The sequence below is a fragment of the Acanthochromis polyacanthus genome, chromosome 13 (genome assembly GCF_021347895.1).
Source record: "Acanthochromis polyacanthus isolate Apoly-LR-REF ecotype Palm Island chromosome 13, KAUST_Apoly_ChrSc, whole genome shotgun sequence".
NCBI lineage: Eukaryota > Metazoa > Chordata > Actinopteri > Pomacentridae > Acanthochromis > Acanthochromis polyacanthus.
Genome location: NC_067125.1, coordinates 17,221,920 through 17,241,562, shown reverse-complemented (window position 1 = coordinate 17,241,562; position 19,643 = coordinate 17,221,920). Strand labels below are relative to the sequence as shown.

The following is a 19,643-nucleotide window of genomic DNA, read 5'->3' as shown; positions in this document are numbered from 1 at the left end:
AGTGCAGGACACAGATTCGCATAGCATGTATACTAACTGATGGCTTAGAAATGAAGCCTTTCAAGGCCGTTTCATAGCAGAAAACAGAAATCAATTTGGCTCATGCAGGAACAAACTTTGTAGATGCTAATGCAACCGCCAGATGGGCAGATGATGTTAAATCAAATGGAGACATTGAGGTGAAACAAAAGTCATGGCTTCATCTGACTGGAGAAAAATGACAAGGTGCATCTGAGCTCCCTGCAGCACAACCTGTCTGCCATTGAACTTATGAACCACTAATAATGTGCAACCTGCTTCTAGTTACAATGCTACACTCAAGTTGTGTTGTCATTAACCTTTTCTCCTGTCAGACATTGATGAGTGCCTGACAGAGACCTCAGGATGTGAACACTACTGTGTCAACACTCTGGGAACCTATGAGTGTTTCTGTCGACTGGGCTTCCGCCTGGAACAGGACCAGCACTCTTGCATCTGTGAGTAACACTTGCTTTGTAGTGACTCCCACATTCTACAATCTTGATTCAATTTATTACTTTAATTAACAGAAATCAAGCAAACTGCAGGTTATATAGTTGCAGTTCTATCATGACCGGGTGTGTTCAGCCCTGTATGGTAGAGAACTGGAAGAGGACGAGGACGAAGAGGAAGAAGAAGAGGACCAGCTGGAGGCTGATAGATTACCAGACCTGCTGTTCCGCAAGGCTCCTCACCTCGTGCAGTACACAGCAGCCTTACGCTCCCATTATGGCAGCGAGGATGATGACGGTGGCGACAGTGAAAAAGAGTTAGAGATCCAGAGAGAGCGCAGGGGGGAGCTTCGGGCAGAAAGCCACATAGGTACAGTAAACAGCGAGAATGATCACACCGAGGTGCACGCCCAGTCAAATCAATAGTATTTTATTGTTTTCCTGTTAAATGACTAGACCAGGAAGTTATGAAAAGGAAAACTTATTCTCACTTCACTATTTCTTTTTTAGTGTGTCTTGATGGCTCATTTGGGGATGACTGCAGCGTGAACTGTGAGGACTGCATGAATGGAGCGTGCAGCGAGAGCAGAGACAGATGTGATTGTTCGCCTGGCTGGACAGGAATCGTCTGCAATGAGAGTAAGGATAGTTAATAGAAGCTTCTACAAGTGTGCAATGTGTTACATTATTTGTGACATAATTCACAATATACTGCATTTGCTGTAAAAATAAGGGAAAAGATCTTGGTGTCAAAATTTAGATTAACACAACCTCCAACACAAAACGTCAGTTGCTTTTCTTTATTAATGTTTCCAAATGTTACATAAAAAGACAATTTTAAAACTTTTATCCTATTTATAGGCTCTGACTCCTGATGCGTAACCAATCAGATAGTGCTGTAGGCAGACAGAAGTGAGACATTTTAAATCAACTTATTTCATTGGAAAGCACTCAAAGAAAAGATTAAATCAAGCAAACCAATAATCAGTCTATCCCGAATCCATACACTTAACACAACATTTCCTCCAGGATGCCTTGTGACTATTTAAGGAGATCATTTGACATTTTTGGAGATATCCTCACTCGCTTTCTTGCTGAGAGTTATATTAGTACCGGTAGATAAATATGAGCTAAGGTCAGCAGCAGGTTAGCTTAGCTTAGCATGACGACTGGTAACATCGAAAAGCAAAAAAATTGGCTTCCTCAACATCCAACTTGTCATTTTTACATTTGTTTTAGTACGAATTAAACAAAGATGTATCACAAACGTATATTACTGAGTGTTAGAGGGCTGCTGGTTGCATGATTTTTGCCAAGTAGTATATGGTGATTAAGGAAAGCAAAGCATGTTTTCCAAAATGTGACTATTTCTTTAGAAGTTTGAGGACCTGAATTTTCCATTCAGCAAAACGGAAAAAATAAATGACTCTTGCTAATTTTGGATGGCAAACCAAATTGAATCAATCAACATACACGACAAGAGGATCATTTTAAAAGTACAGGACACGGGCACCTGGTTTTTCCCACAAGACACATCCTCTTCTAGGTCCATTTGAACTACCTTTAGCAATATGGTCTAGCTTAAGACAGAGATGACATAGCTCCCTGTGCGCATCGATCCAGAGCCATGTATCAAAACCTGTCGGCTCCTCTGTGTGGGAGGCTTGGTTGTTTATGGGCTCCATACCACATGTAGACCAGGGGAATCAATCTGTCTGCTACTGGAGTGTGGCCAGAGCCCACAGCAAGAGCACAGCCTGAGGCCAAGGATGTCCACTACTGGGTTAGAAAGCAAGGCTCCATTGTTCCCATCCAGCTCCGTGATTAATGGCTGTCTTTGGTCTGAACCCAAGTTGGGCTGGTAATCATAGGAGAAGAGCCACGTGGGATAAGTTGGCTGGAAGCAATCTGTCACTTTTAGAAACACGCTCCTGAGGTGGCAGTGTTCAGATGCTCACCCTGAAGGTGATAAGTCTGGACAGTATTTTCTTCAGGTGGAGTCAATGAGCAATAATGCTGCCTGAAGCACAGATTGGAAAATATTGTAGTTGGCAACAACATATTGGTCTTCAGGGGGGAAAATGATCAAAATATGGATTTTATGTGGCCTTTAGAGAGACAGAATATTTTCCAACTTTGTCTTACATCACTTGAAGCACTTCACTTCAGTCTTATTTTGTGTAATTCTTATTTTATGTAGTTGTAGTTAGAAATAAATAGTGTGAGTAAATTTAAACTTCTAGTTCAAAGAGTCAGTGTACAAAATACAGTATCACCCTGGATTAATTTAATGTTGTCTTTAGTACTTTCTTCAAAATACACTTCCTAATTAGTTCTTTGGGATTTTTTTAAATATACTGAACAAATGGCTAAATACTGTTTACTTGCAGAAATATTTTATGATTTTTAAGCAGCTCTCTGTGTTCAGTCAAAAAGTCTTAACATGCCTTAAGAAATTCTTCATTATCCAGTTTGTCATTGTGGAGCAGAAACAATGTTTTATTACAGTTCATTTACCTTGGTCACATTTCCATATGCACATATCAGTTTTAGTGAAGGTGATAGCACCACTGAAAAGGAAAAAGGAAGCTTTAGTAATATACTGTTTGTGGCCTGGATGCTTTCTGCTCCTTCATCTACAGTATATATTATTTCCAAAGAGTTTTCAATGCCTATTGTGATAGTTGATATTGTGATTTGTGCTGCTTTTAGTTCTTTAAGCTCAGTTTATCCTCCTGCTGAATGACATAAAACTGTTGTGAAGAAAGCGTGTCATGGAGTTTAAGCAGACATGAACTTGATGGATTGTAACACTTTAGCACATCTTAAACAGCCAGCTGGTTCATGTCGGAATTACTAACGAGGCCAGTGAGATTAGGAAAGTTGGGCGAGCACAACCCATGGAGAAGGAGGGGATGGAAGGTGAAAGTGTTTACCGACTACTTAACACGAGAGCAAAACCCAGCTTTGGCTGCAGTCACTTTCCCTTTTTGTATACATAGCTAAATGTCTTGTTGTCGAACAAATGCTGAACAGTTTGATCTGTTAAGTAATACTGCTCTGTTAATATGTGAAAACTCCGCCTCCTCTCTGTGCAGCTTGTCCTCAGGGGAGCTATGGTCAGGCCTGCAACAGTCTGTGCCGCTGTCAGAATGGAGGCTCGTGTGACCCTGTGACTGGGAAGTGTTTGTGCCCCCTCGGGGTACAAGGCCTGCTGTGCGAGGAAGGTTTGTATAAACACACATTCGTACACACGCTGCACTCACATGTGTGAGGAAAACCACCAAGGTCAAGGTTGGATGTGACCCCTCTGCATGAATCAATAGTGCCTTTTGACTTTGTGGTTGAACTAAGAGTGAGCTCATCCATCAAAACAGTTTCATGTGAGATGCAGTCCTTCAGCAGTTGGATACACTCTGTAGAAATACAGATGAACCAACAGCTGGGGAGACAAACCAAGATCTGGGCAACCAAGGGTTTCTTGGGAAAACTGGAGGGCTACTCCAGCAAGGAATGACCTCATCTCGATCCACATGCAGGGAAAGCTGCCGAATGACATCACAGGAGCTTCAGCAGCAGTGGTCAAGCCAAACTGGTGTCCAGTGTTTCACCTGCACTGTACATGGCCAACTTTTAGATCATGGCTTAAGGTGCTGTCAAGTAGCCCCTGGTCAATGAGAGACAGAGGTTAGCCCAGTGCCATTGGACCAAAGCACACATAAACTGGACAGCCAGGAAAAGGAAGAAGATTCTGTGGTCAGATGAGTCCAGTTTTCAGCTTCATCTTCCTCCTGCTAATGTTAGGGTACGCAGAAGGCCGGACGAAGCATTACCTCCAGCATGTACAGTCCCTCTTGTCAAGCATGGTGGAGGCAGTATCATGGCTTAGGTATACATGAGTCCTGCTGGTGTTGGCCATCTCATTGTATGTGATGGCACATTGAACTCTCCCAAGTATTTTGACATTCTCCAAACCCACACGCTCCCCTCTGCATGAACACTGTTTTGTTGAGGTCAAAACTGGATGTTTCAAGATAATACCCCTTGCCACACATCCAAGGCTAGTAGAACTTGACTGCAGGAGCACAATATCCAAGTCTTAGAGTGGCCAGCTCAATTCCTGGACATGAACCCCATTAAAAATCTGTGATGGATTTTTAAAAGATCTGTTTCAAAGAGTAAACTAAAGAAATTAGAAGAATTAAAAGCAGTAATTCAAGAAGAATGGGACAAGATTAGCCCTCAACAGTGTGAAAGGCTCGTGGGGAACATGCCAGCCAGGATTAAAGCTTCACTGCCCAATGGCAGAACTACTAAATTTTAATATGATGATATGAGGGTTGATTTATTTTTGTTCAGTTTTGAACACATTCTCTGTTATTTGTTGACTCTGATATCAACAATGTTGAGAACTGACATAGTGAAACTGTTAAGAATTTAGTTTTGTTAGTTTTTATTGAAAACAATAAACAAAAACAATCATTTTTATTTGTTCGCATCTGTCTAATGCAGCCACATCTCTTGAAACACACAAAAAAGATTTTTCCACAAATATTTAATGAAAATATTTGTGTAAAATTTGAATGGTGTCCGAAAACTTTTTTTCCACCACTGTACATTTGAGAGAGGTCAGAACATAAAGCAGAATTATGCTAGCTGCTAGCAGATGCATTTAGTTTTATCATATTTCCTACCTGGACAATGTCCTTGTGCCCATTCTTGTAATCACTGCTCCATGCTATTCCGCTAAATGTTTGTGAAATGTGTCAATAAAAGACCCTCCTGAGTTAACCCTTAAAAAGCCGGGACCGAGTATACTCGGTTCACTCTTACTCGTACTCACAGCCGAAACCGAACATTCTCGGCTCAACACGTGTGACTTGTTTATGATTGCTAATTAACATAAAATATGCACACACCCGTATGTTTGGTAAGATATAAACATTGGCCCCAAATTTGCTTATTTCAAATGATAAAGCCGTATGAGCCATTATAACAAAGCCGCAGTTACGAAGCTCTTATCGGGGCCGCGTACTGGCTGAAATTCAATATGGCGAACATCTACGACAATGCGACCTCGCAAGACTTGATCGATATTTTATGGATTAGGTGGTTTCAGTATATGTACTTCTCCAGAAACATGGCCTTGTAAGGGTTAAATTTTAAATATTAATGCCCATATGGCGTTTTTTTCAATACTAGAGTACACATTAAGAGCGACATAAGCAGTCAAGGCCATGACTGAGCATTTTTGCCTTTAAACTGCATCGTACCGATAACAGTCTCAAAAACACAGACTCAGGTCTTTAGGATTCTGTACATGATTAACCAAAGCAACCAGTGCCTTTAGTTTGTGGGGTAGATATGCATGGATGAATTTCTGCAGTATTTCCATTTGTCATTGTGTAGCACAGAATGATTTTAAAGTTTTTGATCAGAGGAAAGTAAGCTGGCGTGATCGAGTGGCAGCAACTAGGGAGGAGCGAAGAGAGAATGAGGTGGTGGCCTTCACAGGCTTCCAAGTTCTAAAGCAAGCAACAGCATTGAGTTAGCTGTAAGACATTTTAAGGCAGGAAGGAATCATTTTGGTAGAAAAAACATTTTAATATTTAACTGTAATGAGCTTTTACAAATTAAATCAATAACCAGGGACGGGCTTTAAAAACCGCTAAAGATGTCTTCTTACAAATAATGGATAGGTGCTCTATTTTTGATTTGGAGTTACCTTGTTTATATGTCGGCCTTTGCTCTTATTACAGTAAAGTTCATTTCAGAGAAACTAGTATGTTACCCTGAGGAAGTTCACTGGCATTGATCTTGTTCACAGGTTGCCCAAAAGGATATTTTGGAAGACACTGTAGAGGAAGGTGCAACTGTCCCAACAATGGACCCTGCCATCGTCTGTATGGAGCCTGCCTCTGCTCCCCAGGATTATACGGCCGATTTTGTCACCTCAGTGAGTAAAAAGTTTAAGAATACACATTGCACAACGATACTATCACAAAATGAAGAATTACTAACTCCTCATGATTCCGAGTTTAATGTGTGTATTAACAAAATGTGTTACAATCATGTGAGTGTTACGATCCAACCTCTAGGGGGTGGCTGGATGTAACAAAACTAACCAGAATGTTGTTGGTTTAGGTGAAGGAATTTATTGCTTATTGGCGAACGGAAAATAAGAGTGACAATACAGATCACAAGACTGGTGAGTGTTGCTAAATCAAAGAACAGAATAAAACCAAAAGAAGCCTAACAGAGTTTCCCAAACTTATCTAAACCCAAAACAAAGAAACTAAAATCCCTAGCCAAACATAAGTACAACAACAACACCCACCACCAGTAACAAAAACTAATACAAAGTGTGCAAAAACAAGCTAAACAAAACTGGTGCCTCACATTCACACATATTGATCACACAGGTAACGAAGACTCAAAACTCGAATGGCTTCTTCACTAAGCCCACCATGTCTGTAGCACTCACCATGAGTGTCTACAGACCGAAGTGGTCTGCGGTACCCACCAACCCAACCACACGTATCTACAGACCAGAACTCATCAAAATACAAACAAATGATCACACACAGAGAGGCACCAGGACAGCCTGGTCACAAATACCAGCCGCCCCAACTAGCAGCGTGGTTGCAGGTATATACACTCTGCAGGTGTGGTGCTTGCTGGTCCGATTGGTTAGGAGGAGGGGAGCTGGATGGTGAACCAATCATGACGGTCGGGAGGCGGGGAGAACAAAGTTGCAGTGCAGGTCGTCAACTTCTGAGTCGTTGTTGGAATGGCTCACAGCTGGGGTTCCTGGAGAGACTCTGGAAACAGCCACAGCTGAACCCACACATGCAATTTTCCCACACAAAGACCCAACAGAAAACCACCCAGAAACCAGACGGCACACAGATACCTGTGGCCGTAACAGTGAGATATAAGAAAATCTTAAAGTATCAAACAAGAGGGAAAGTCCTTTTAACTGGTACTTATTGCCGTGTATATTCTTATTTGGATTATTGACTATACAGAGATAATATTGTGAACAGGAAAAATAATGAAAAATGTTTAACAATCCAAACCATTAATGGTTAATTTAAAGTTTTGATGTTGGCTGCTGACACCTCAGATTAGTATACAGGCACTGCACGCTTTGTTAGTTTTTTAAACATTAAACTGCTATTTTAATATTAGTTTATATTCAGAAAATTATTTACAATTTTATATATAATGTACACATATCCTCAGCCCTCCATTTCCTTTTGACATCAAGTTTACACTGAGACATCGCTCGCTGTACTTAGCCGCTTTGATGGTGGCACCAGGTGAGAAGGCAGCTCTCTGGGGAGCCAGTAGCCCTCCAGTTTTCCCTCAATAAGATGGACTGCGAGAGCGAACTCCTCATTGTCCAGCATGCCATCCCCGTCTATATCGGACAGCCTCCAGATATGGGCAAGCACAGAGTTGGGCAGGAGAGTGGTCGTCATCCACTCCTTGACTTTGGTGCCGCTGAGTTTGCCCTCATTTGGACTGAGGTTGTAGAAAATCTCATCATATTTGGGTTTGTATTTCTCTACCACCCAGTCATCAAAGTCTATCTCACTACTCTCATCATCTTTGGGGAGCTCTTTGAATGGATCTCTCCTGTAATGTTCACGCCTGAATGTTCCCAAAAATTCCCCATCCAACATACCAGGGAGGGATTTCTTTCTTTGTTCCTGTTGTTGCAGAAGAGGAACCAGGTTGGCGATGTCAGTGCTGAGGAGCTTATCCAGGGAAGCCATCAGACTTGGCTTTAGTGTCTTGAACTTTGAGAAGTCGTGACCCATAAGTTTCTCCTGAAAATGTATGCAGTCACATATGAGACTCACACAACACATAGCAGGGACTAAATTCGAAGAAACACAGTGTTTAGACAGCAATTAAATTGTTCGACCTGCATCTTTGTGCAGTCAGGGAAGTCGCCAGCTGGAACTCGATGCTGTTGTTGGATCTTGGTGAAAATTACAGGAAGCTGGTAGATCAGATTGTGCTTCTTGCTTTCTTTGCAAAAAATGGTTGGCATCTCCTGCTTCAGATAGCTGATAATGTGTGCATGAGCCTGGGAAAAAATCAAATGAGATTTAAGATCACTTCAACAGCAGCTGAGCTACTGATACCTGAAGTATCAGTTAGAACTGGGTATATCAGATGATCTCACCCTCACTAAGCGCGCCCTCTTCACCAAGTCGTTCAGTTTGCGTACTGCAGCATTGCGTGGCAGGTTCCTTATGTCAGCCAACAGATCCTCCTCCTCCAGCTCTATCAGCTGGTAGTGGTCGCACGTCTGCCTCGGCTCTGACCAGAAGGATCCGATGTAAACCCGCAAGATCTCAGGGGTTCGAAACACTTTCCCCAGCGACCACATGAGGGCGCCGTACACTCTCATGAGCTGCTGGGAATCCACCCTGTCAGCTTTGTTGAGCACGACACGCAACTTATCTTCATAGCCACAGAGAGCCCCGAAGGCTCGAGTGAGCTCATCTGAGAACTCCAGCTTATGTGCATCAAACAGCAGGATGATTCGATCCACACGTTCTGCGAACCAGCGCAGCACTGCTGGGAAGTCGTAGCCTAGGGTCAAGGAGCAAAACACAGGGATTTCATTAACACTGTATTTTACGGGGCAAGCCTCACAGCCCCAAGACATAAAGGAGCATGGAACACATCCCAGTCATCCTCACTGGTTTCAAGCCATTTCAGTTACACCCATCGAAAAATGCGTCCATAAAACAAACCAGTTGCTTCTCGTCTCCTCCCAGCTCACTGTCATATTACTTTCATCTGCTGGGCTTCTGACTTCAAGTGTTTGAATTATGTTTCTTCCCCCATAGGAGTCTACATTCTTCTCACAGCAACAAGGCTGTCCAACATCAACAGTCTAACTATATGGAAACAAAGACCTATTAATTCGTTTTGTCACTAGAAAGAAAATTAGAAAACTTTCTTTCTCACCTCGACTCAGCTTTCTTTTAGCAGCAGTTAAGATGCCTGGTGTGTCAATAATGCTGATGCTCTCGAGGACTTGATTTGGCATCTGAACACACTGAAACCTGCAAAGAATAAACGGTTAAATGCAATGCATTCACAATGACGTGACTGAATTGTCTCAAGTATTGGCAATGCATCACACTGGTCAGTTTATAGCAGCACTTCTAGTATCATGAATGCAGAACATGCACAGGGAGTGTCAAATATTTCTGGAGAAAGAGAGGAGAAAGACTTGAGCCACAGAGTACCATTTTGAAAGTTTAGTTACAAAAAATACTGGAAAAGAACACCTTTAAAAACTATTGATTTCCCTCTCTCACTTTCTCCTTTCCTTCATCTTTCCCAGTCTTGCTCCACTTTTGTTTGTTGCCTCCGATTACCTGTTCAGAAATGAATTTCCAAAAGGGTCAAGGTTTCGAAAGGGCTTTTTTGGATCCACTGTAAGAGCATTTCCAGGGATGATTCCTTCCCCTTCTCCATACATGAGGGCAGTGAAACAGTCGGTAGTTGGCTCTGGCCCAACTCTGCTACCAGGAAAATCTTGCTCTATGAGATACCTGAAGACACACATGGTGCAAACCACCTCCGTCATCACTGTTATTTTAAGATTAATACATGGACACACAAGACATCTGCTTTTTTAAATCCTCAGACTCTTACCTGATGAAAGTTGTCTTTCCTGTCGAGTACTGACCCATCACCAGCACCATCGGTTTGTTGTCAAAGTCTGCATCCTCATAGCTCGGTGAATGAAAGTGATGGAAAGAATAGTACTTCTCTATCGGCAGCAGCCTCTTATAATAGAGATTCTTCAGCTCCTCTGTCACCATGTTAATGTCCCCCAGTGTTTTAGGGGTGCTCCTAAACCTCCGGAAGGACATGGCAATGAAGTTTTTGCTCCTTTTTTCTCGGTGTGGAAGCTGCTTGCTCTTCTAAGACCAAACTGAATGATGGAAGAATGTGCACAAGGAATATTATCAAATTCTCACAGCTGTCTGCTTCATCCTGCAGCGGGACGTTGAGAGGGTGGAGAGGGTGTAACCAGAGCCTGCAGCTGCACCTAACATAAAGCCAATGTGGAGAGGGACAGGGTGGAGTGCAGTTCAGTTTTTTTGTTGTTGAGCAGGGACAGTCTTGGCAAGATTCATCCAGAGTGATTGTTCTAAAGTCGAGATGGGGATGTGGCAGTGCTGAGGTTTTAAAAGTCTTACATAAGGCTTATCATTTATTGATTAAATGCCTCTACGTGTGATGAAGCTTGGAGAAAAGTACCTAAAACTACTGCAATAATGCCAACATTACTGTTAGCTATTATTTGGGCTCAAACTTTGCAGGAAAGCAGTAGTTGGATGAATGATGCACCATCATTTGCATTAAGTTCAACAAATCAAGTGAAAGTGGAGGAAGTGGTCACATGACTTAAACTAGCAATGGTCTGACGTTGGGATAACATGGTGGTCGGGTGTGTTTGTTGACTCACACTAAAATGTAATTTGATAGTAAAGAAGGTTTCATTTTAACATTTTTTTCTCAATTAACTTTGGCCGCCTAAGCTTTTGCAAACAAGAACTGCCTATAGAGAATTTGTTTTCTTTGCTTAGCCTTAAATAAAACTCATCTGAAGCTGTTTCAGTGCAGTAATATTGCAGAGTGTGCAGTTATATAAGAGTAAGTGGTGTATTTTTTGTTCAACATGATACAAACATGAGAACATTCTTCGTCGTACATCAGCTAAACTGATTCTTTTTGTCTGTTTTCATCCCGTCCGCCCCTCAGCTTGTCCCAGGTGGACGCACGGCGCTGGCTGTTCCAAGGAATGTGACTGTGTTCAAGAACATTCCACTGGCTGTGACCCCAAAACAGGGAGCTGTTTCTGTAAAGCTGCATACCACGGTCCACAGTGTGAGAAAGGTATAAGATCCACGACAGCCCAGCGACAGGAAAGAAGTGGTTAAGATTTGTGTTACGTTACATTTGAGCTACACAATAAATATTTGTAGGAGAGTTGTCTAAAAAGTGCTTATCAGCGAGAAGTTGAGACAGAGAACATGCAACTGTACAGAGTGTCATAAAGTTTATCCTGTTGCAATAATTCACAAGTAATTTGAACCACTGAGAGGAAATAGACTTGGAGTCATGCTATTTCCTTGCAATGCACTCTAGGTATAAAGATCTGTAACAGAAAAGCAGTTGAAGAGGTTGTGAGCTCAGAATCAAGTCAACTGTCTACTTGACTTCGTGTTGCAAAGTCTTGGTTTTGAAATTGTCCATTGTGTTAAGCTGTCCTTGCTTTGTGTACGTGCTTGTATGTCCTCATGTAGAATGTGATCCGGGCTTCTTCGGTGCAGGCTGTGAGCAGCCATGTGACTGTCCAGGTGGAGGGTCATGTGACCCCAGGACTGGAGAGTGCAGCCAGCGATGTCCTGCAGGCCTCCATGGAGACAAATGTCAGCTGGGTGAGACAACAAGCTGCAATTTACATTACATTCTCTACCACATAAAGCTGTTTATAAAAATGAATAAGTGCATATCGTGAAGTCAGTTTGCTTTAGGCGTAATTTATGATTATGAGTTTCTTTCAGACATCTGGCAAACATCCATAACATCATTTGTTGCTTTTCAAATGTTTCGAACACCCTGTTGATGTATGATGTCCTGAACAGCTTGAATCCACAGTGCTCTGGTGTGGTCGTATCTTTGATAGTAAACCATCACTGTGGTTACAAAATACTGAGAATGTGTGTGTGTCTGTGTGTGGGCCTGCATACTGACACGTGTCAGCATGTGTGGTTTTTGTTTGCATACTTCATGCTTGTGCAAATGCGTGTCTTTTCCGATAAACTATGTCACACTGACAGCACAAAGCAATTATAATAAATGAGTTTCTGAATTTCTCCACCTTTGTCACAATATATTTCATTTCCCATAACACGTATAAATCTTTCTTTATTCTACTATTCATTCTCGGCTACCTCTGATGGATTAAGTGGATTTAGTAGGTGAGGTAAATAAAGCCTTCTCTTGAGTTCACCTGGTCAGTGCAGGTGTTCTTGTTATTATAAACCACACAACCTAAAAATCTGAGTGTTCCTCCTCAGCAGGGCGTCTTCTGGCTGTTTACTCTGCTGGTTGATGTAAAGTTCATCCCTCTGTGCTGTACTCTAGAGTGATACTGAATATTGCTCAGGAGCTTTTGGTAAAAACACGACTTTGTGTCTCTGTGGAGTGGACTAAGATAACAGAGCAGAGTTACAGTATGTCAGCACTAAGGCACAGTCCAGGCCTCAGCTTGCTGAGATTGTCAAAGCCAAATAATAATAAAGTCATTCATATTCTGGATTGTATTTATCTTCGGTTGCAGGCCAGGTCACAACAGGGGCGTTTGCTTAAGTTACTACTGCAGAAGTTATTGGCAGAGGCTGAACAAATAAATTCAACATGATTGAACAGCTCTTAATTTTCAATTGTGCAACTCGTGTTATGCTGTCATTGTTATGTTGTCTGTTATTAATTTTTTGGAGTATTTTGTGCTGCTAGCCTGCCAAGCTGGAAGCTTTGGTGAAAACTGCCGTATGCCCTGTAACTGCAGAGGAGCTCCTTGTGACCCCATAACTGGACAGTGCATGTGTCCTGCTGGGAAGACGGGACAGTCATGCCAGGAAGGTATTTCTTGTGTTACACCGTCCTTTAATAACAGTTTCACCCTGATAATGTTGCAGGAAGAAGGTGACGCCATGAAAGCCAGTTTGAACTCATTGACATTAGAAGCTCGCAGCATCTTTAGCTCACTGTTATTTGTGTTCCTTGTGCTTCTCTGTGCCGAATCAAGTAGAAACTTGGCATTTGCTTCTCAGCTTACTTGCCCAGTGAGAGGTTTTACCATTTTCAGAAAGCCATGTAATACATTTCCTCCACAGATTATTGAAGCATAAGTGGCTTTAGAGCTATAAAGTGAAATTACCGACGTAAGTGGCTTACTGCTCAGTTAATCTGAAAGATGCTTGCTGCTTCCCAGACTGCCCTGATGGATTCTGGGGGTTAAAGTGCCAGTCTTCTTGCCCTGACTGTGAGAATAGAGGCTCCTGCAACAAGCAGACTGGCATGTGTGACTGCAAGTCAGGCTTCATGGGAAGGCTCTGTGAAAACGGTGAGTTTGCATCAAAATTCTCAGATTCAAGAGACATTTTGTTTAAAACCTAGTGTGTAAGATTTGGCTGACATAAATTGAAATTATACTATATGATACAAATCAGGAGGTCTTTCTGTTTGAATTTCTTTCCTGAAATGTGTTTAATCCCTGTTCAGTGGCCTATTTTTTAAAGAAGGAAACAATATAGCACAACAGTTGGACAAACTTAAATTTTGTAATTGCTCTAATCTGCTTTGCTTATTGGTTTGGTTGATAAAATGAAGTTATTGAAAAGGGAAACTGATGACTAAAGCAGTATTCTGATGAAGAACCTGTCGTACACAGAGTGTCCTGCAGGGTACCATGGACCAGGATGTCTAACACGCTGCTCTTGCCACCCTGATGCCAGTTGTGACCCACAGACTGGACACTGCATCTGCCCTCCTGGCAAAAAAGGCCATGACTGTGCAACATGTAAGAACTAGTTTGACAGACAGTGAAAAAAAGGGGAACAGCAGACACAGCAAATCATGTCAAATTCTTCTTAACTTTCACTGTAATGTTTGTTGTAATTGGTAGCATGTGAACCTGGTTTCTGGGGCCAAGGCTGCAGCACTAAATGCCAGTGTCAGGACAGTTCACTGGGCTGTGATTCAGTCAGCGGGCAGTGTGTGTGTGAAGATGGATACACCGGAGACCACTGTGAAAAGAGTAAGTTTATGTCTGAGGTACAGTATCACAGACAGTATATAGTTAAGTAAATGCTGCCACCATGAGGTGATTGCAGTTATAGCATCTTTTGAGTTAAGATATTTAATTTCATATTTTAACACGAGTTACTTGAGTAGATTTCAATGTTTTACATGAAGTTCTATCAGTCTATTGCAAAACATGGTGTAACACGTACCACAGTTCTTTAAAAACTAACACTGAAAGAATTTAATTGGCTGCATTCTCATTTTCTGTGATGCAAACTTTGCGATTAAACATATTAAATATTATGTTCGGAATATGCTCACATGTTTTCTGTGTCATGTTCACACATTCTCCCATTCACAGAGTGCATGAATGGAACTTATGGTCAGGGCTGTGTCCAGCAGTGTCAGTGTCAGAATGAAGCTCTCTGTGACCATGTGAGCGGCGCCTGCACGTGTTCCTCTGGATATGCCGGCACTTACTGCGAAAAAAGTAAGACATCCTTTGTCTCTAATAAATGTCTATTTATGTTTCTTTTGGGGAGAGTCTGAAGCTAACTTTGTCTAAGATGTTTGGTATCATTTTTAATTTTCATTTAGTCGGAAATATCTCCAAAATATTCATAAATAATTTTAGCAAATTTGAACAATATATTAAATTGAGATCCACTTTGTACTTTTTCATAATTTCATAGGAACAACATAGTTATGTCAGTGTACACAAGGGCGTATTTTCAAAAGCATGTGATTTTGATCTAACATTTGTCACTTTGCTCCCTTTTGACCTCAAGTAAAAGCCTTGGAAATATATAGTTTTGCTTATATTTTCTTACAGCTGATGACACAGGTAATCCAAGGTTATCTCTCACTATTACTGAACCATTTCATCACTTCTCTTTCGGACTCACACACATAAATCAAACACAATTAATTCCTGAGAGGAGGAGACAACTTTACAGTCTAGCCAACATTTTATTTAAATTGTTTAACATAATGATCTTAATGGCGCTACAAGTTTACTCTGTTCCCTCCTAGGCAGAAAAACATTGTTGAGATTTGGCTCCAAAATACATCTATTGCAATCCTCCCTACTTGAAACTGAAGCCCAAATAGATACTTTAATGCTCCCCATCATCCAACCATGATTCAACAAGCAAATCTGCAAATTTTTGATTTAATTTCATTTTTATTCATATTAGATTTTTTAAAAAAAATCAATTAATCAGTTAAAGAATACAGAAACCAATCAGTGACCACACTGATGATCTGTTACTTGTTAATTCTTTTTTCAAGCAAAAAATGCAGAACATTTCAGCTTCTCGGTTGTGAGGATTTACTGCTTTCTTTTGGTTTATGTTGTCGTAAAATGAGTCATTTTGGATTTGAAAACTTTATCTTGGGCTTGAGCAAATTGTAAACAACATTCTTATCTTTTTTTCTCTAATTTGCCTTTTTTCAGACCAAATGATGAATATTTTATTTGAGGAAATAATAACCAGATCAATGGATGAAAAAAACAACAACATATTTTCAATGTTAAATTTCATATTGAATATTATATATGTGAAAATAATAGTAAAAGCCAAAGGATTGAGGTTGGTTTTATATCAGATTTAATCTGTGACATAATCCAAAACCAGTGTCAGGTTAAGGAGAGATACAAGCTTAAGGTTTATGCACTAATTCACTGACCTTGTTGAGCTTTGAGTCATCTGGAAAACTTGTTTCCTCCTTTGGTTAACCTCATCCATACCAGAAGCAACACTGCTTCTCACCTTTATATTATTGCTCTTTAACTGTTGATGCACTAGAGGGCGCTACAGGACATTTTTCAGATTTCTTTAGCCCCTTCTACGGTTTCAGTGAATCATCATACAGATTCAATGAATCATCAGATTGTCCGTGTAATGTCATGAAGGAAACCATTTTAAAACCACATCCAAATCCCAAGATGTAATTTATATTAGTCATTCTGGGACAGACTGACGGTATTTCATGTGCTTCAGAGTCTTTGCAAGTAGCCTGCTACAGCAAACCCTTCATATAACTAATATTCTTCCCATCGTTTCGATATTTGTCCTGAACTGCAAGACACAGCAACAGTTGGAGAGTTTTAACCATGTAATAGATTTGTTCTTGATTATAGTCTTTTGACTTGGAGCAGCCTCATGTTATTACAAAGCGTAAGATTTACTGTGAGCGTACTACCAAGCCCAGAAATTCATACCACCTCCGTAGTACGCGGGGCGTCGTAAATCATGGCCGTGTCACACTAGAACAGCGCTTCAATCCCTAGTCATAACAGTCTAATGGCCTCAGATGTAGTCGTCACTCTGATTGGACGTTGCTGTGGAAATGGGGCTATCGGTCTGACCAGATTTTATTTTCTGAAGGCCTGTTCCCCTCAAACAGAGGTGTCCAGTTTCTCAGTCTTCTGCTGGGCCTCTTCCTTCAGGAGAAATCAGGAAGAGGCCTGCACCGTGAGAAGGTCCAGATCACTTTAGTTCATCTGTTTCAAAGAAATAAAACGGAAAGAAAAGACTCTCAGTGCTTGATGCTACATTGGCAGTTTTCACCCTCAGACTTGTTGTATATATCTTTATACACTGAAAAAAAAAAAAGGCTCCACAGGAGTCATATACTTCATTACTATGGCAAAAGCCCGATTTGATTGAGCATTCTTGTGGTGCTGAGGGTTGACGCTAAACATTTCAGTCAAGTACTATCGGAGGAAAGGGGCCTTTGTGCTGACATGGATCCAGCACACCACTTCTTCAATTAGGCAGGATTGTGCTGCGTTTCTGGTCTGCAGCTTTGATGTTCGCATCAAAACAGCTCATTTGGTCGCGTTAAAAAGAACCCTGCTCCGACTAGCATTGAACATCCGCGTTATTGTCAAAGAAACCGGGTTGTTTTGTTGTTGTTGTTGTGTTGACCTCTTTCAGTGCATAAACCCTGAATGGCACCAGGAAGTTTTATTCTGCGTTCGCTCTATCCGCTCTATTTCTGTGGTCTGCTCTCCCTGGCTGTGTGGTCCCTGGACCTGCTTTATGGGCTGACAGCAGTGGCTCTTACACAACCAGGGATCTGGAAATAATCCTCCTGTCTTAAAGAGCTCATTTAGTCTAGAGATGGAGTCTTTCAGCGATGGCACAGTGTGTGTGTGTGGTAGTGGTGGTGGACTGAATCCTCTGTGCCCACCTATAAACAAAGACTCAGAGGGAAGAGTCCACATTTACAAACACTAGCAGACACTGTGCTAATATCAGATGACAGATTGCGGCTCTCTGGTTAAAATGGAAACCGGTCGCCCCCTGCTGGCATATACAAATAATAAACTTTGCCTTTCAAAAATGCCACAATTCCTTAGGAGTTAGTGTAGAGTTAGTGTGCTGCTGTCAGCTGAAAAGCACGCGGATGTGATTACTGTAAGTGGTAAAAACAGAGAGAATATTTCTCAGGGTTTGTATTTTAGCATCAGAAATGTGTTGAATTAGCAAATAAATGACACATCAGAGTAGCGTTCTTCCTGCAGGACAAGGGAGACCAGCTTGTTGCCATGGTGTCTGTAACGGCTATCATAATAATAAACAGCAGACAATAAACCAGAGATTTTTGCTACAGTGCTGCCGCAAAGTTAATGTGCAACTGGATTAAAATGACAGCATCCTCAGTGGGCTAGCTTTAATAACATCGCAGCCTAACCACTACAGAGGCAGGCGAAGACGTCATGCTGTCAGCGTGGGAACACATCGATGGCCATGCCAGAAACTGCTGAGCAGGAAAGATACTTTTCCCAATTTGAGGCCTCGAGGCAGAAAAGGAGGAGTGGACGGCATCATGGACTGGAGCAAGGGAAGGAGGGTATGATGCATTTGCTGTAGGGGAACACCCTGAGTCCTGTGGCATTTAGAATACATAAAAATCACAGAGTTACAAGTTTCTGTTGCGCTCCAAATTTGCGGCTTCCTTTGGTCACACAGTCCACTGCTTTCCTTATAGATAGAAGAAGAAGTGGTGCATAAATGGAATGAAAAACTGCTGGCTGCTGAGATAATTGGGACAGACTGTACCCAAACCTTCCCCGTGCTCAGACTTTCTCACATATCACTGCAGCGGAAAACAGAGGAGGGTACTTGAAGAGAGAAATGTCTGCAGCGGCTGTCAGTCAGTCAAACTTTGGCACAGCAAGAGCAACATTCCTGCAAATACAGACCAGAATGGGAGGACTTTGTGTTTTCGCAGAATGCAGCTATGCTGGGGTTAGTCTGTGATCTCTACAGTGACAAATTGAGCGATCAAAAATAGACCGTGAATAAACAGAGTCATTCTTTCCTGCTCTGGTGAAGTCATGCTTACAGACAATATTTACATCCCAGTAGTGGAAAGGCTCATTCATCCCACAGCCTCTGGTTAGGTTCTTCTGGATGGGAGGCACTGTGTTTACCAAAGCCTGCGAATGTCACTTGACTGTACACGCACTTAAACAATCTCTTCAGCTCTTCTTGACAATGGGAAACAGACTCTTAGACTGGCATCTCCTTGCATCAGCAGCAGTACTGTAGGTGTGTGTGTGTGTGTTAGAGGGGCTCAGCAACCAGGCTTTGTTTTTGCTGTGTGTTGGTGGGGCCTGTGGACTCAGCAGGTGCTCTATTTACCGGCTCTTTGTGCCCCCTCCTTCTACCCCACCAGAAAAGGAACAGCCTCCAATCGGCCATAAACTTTGATGTGGCCCAGATCCACCACACATGTGGGACATGAGCTCACTTAACGAACGCAGACGTTCTGCAACAGCCGCAGCGTGGTACTGCAATTTGATATTGGTATTTTCAGTAGGTGGCAGAACAGAGAGGGAAAGTAGGAGGAGGAGAAGAAGGGTGAGAGGTGGGGAAGAGAAGAGAAAGAGCTAAAAAAAAAAAAAAATTGGCATCTGAACCTTTTCCTCTCCTCTTTTGTGAAGCTGCCAGTTCTAACCAGTCGGATGTTTTATCTTGGCCCACAGTGTGCCCGGACGGCTTTTACGGTCTTGACTGTGGCCAGATGTGCGAGTGCAGGAACGGTGCCCGCTGCCACCACATCACAGGAGCCTGCCTATGCACCGCCGGCTGGGCAGGACCACACTGCATTCTGGGTAATGGAAGCCACATCATTAAAACAGGGTGTGAGGGAGGCCCTCACTGCAGCCCATCACGACATCCTCCCCTTAAACACAACTATGATGTGTTTGCGAACAATTATCTCTATAATGAGACATTGCCATTGACTTTTTTAGGGATGGGTAAGGCTGGAGAAGGGAGGAAGGACAAGAGAGCCCTCAGGCAT

General features: G+C 42.0%; 2 protein-coding genes across 2 annotated transcripts in view; one reads left to right on the top strand and one right to left on the bottom strand.

The window, feature by feature from the left end:
* The window catches only part of megf6 (multiple EGF like domains 6), a 70,541-nt gene that overhangs the window by 36,604 nt on the left and 14,294 nt on the right, over positions 1 to 19,643 (top strand). Inside the window, exons 12-24 of the mRNA XM_022192570.2 lie at positions 354 to 476; positions 607 to 840; positions 981 to 1,109; positions 3,569 to 3,697; positions 6,298 to 6,426; positions 11,274 to 11,408; positions 11,819 to 11,953; positions 13,035 to 13,160; positions 13,513 to 13,644; positions 13,972 to 14,100; positions 14,206 to 14,337; positions 14,686 to 14,814; positions 19,324 to 19,452. Coding sequence (XP_022048262.2) covers positions 354 to 476; positions 607 to 840; positions 981 to 1,109; positions 3,569 to 3,697; positions 6,298 to 6,426; positions 11,274 to 11,408; positions 11,819 to 11,953; positions 13,035 to 13,160; positions 13,513 to 13,644; positions 13,972 to 14,100; positions 14,206 to 14,337; positions 14,686 to 14,814; positions 19,324 to 19,452 — 1,791 coding nt within the window. The remainder of the gene's footprint in view (positions 1 to 353; positions 477 to 606; positions 841 to 980; positions 1,110 to 3,568; positions 3,698 to 6,297; positions 6,427 to 11,273; positions 11,409 to 11,818; positions 11,954 to 13,034; positions 13,161 to 13,512; positions 13,645 to 13,971; positions 14,101 to 14,205; positions 14,338 to 14,685; positions 14,815 to 19,323; positions 19,453 to 19,643) is intronic.
* LOC110950147 (EH domain-containing protein 2-like) lies at positions 6,610 to 10,566 on the bottom strand. The gene is made up of 6 exons (XM_022192580.2): positions 10,158 to 10,566; positions 9,878 to 10,054; positions 9,462 to 9,559; positions 8,668 to 9,080; positions 8,404 to 8,568; positions 6,610 to 8,305 (listed from the first exon to the last, which is right to left on the bottom strand). The coding sequence occupies exons 1-6, from the start codon at positions 10,376 to 10,378 to the stop codon at positions 7,742 to 7,744; spliced, it is 1,638 nt and encodes a 545-aa protein (XP_022048272.1). The 5' UTR covers positions 10,379 to 10,566; the 3' UTR covers positions 6,610 to 7,741.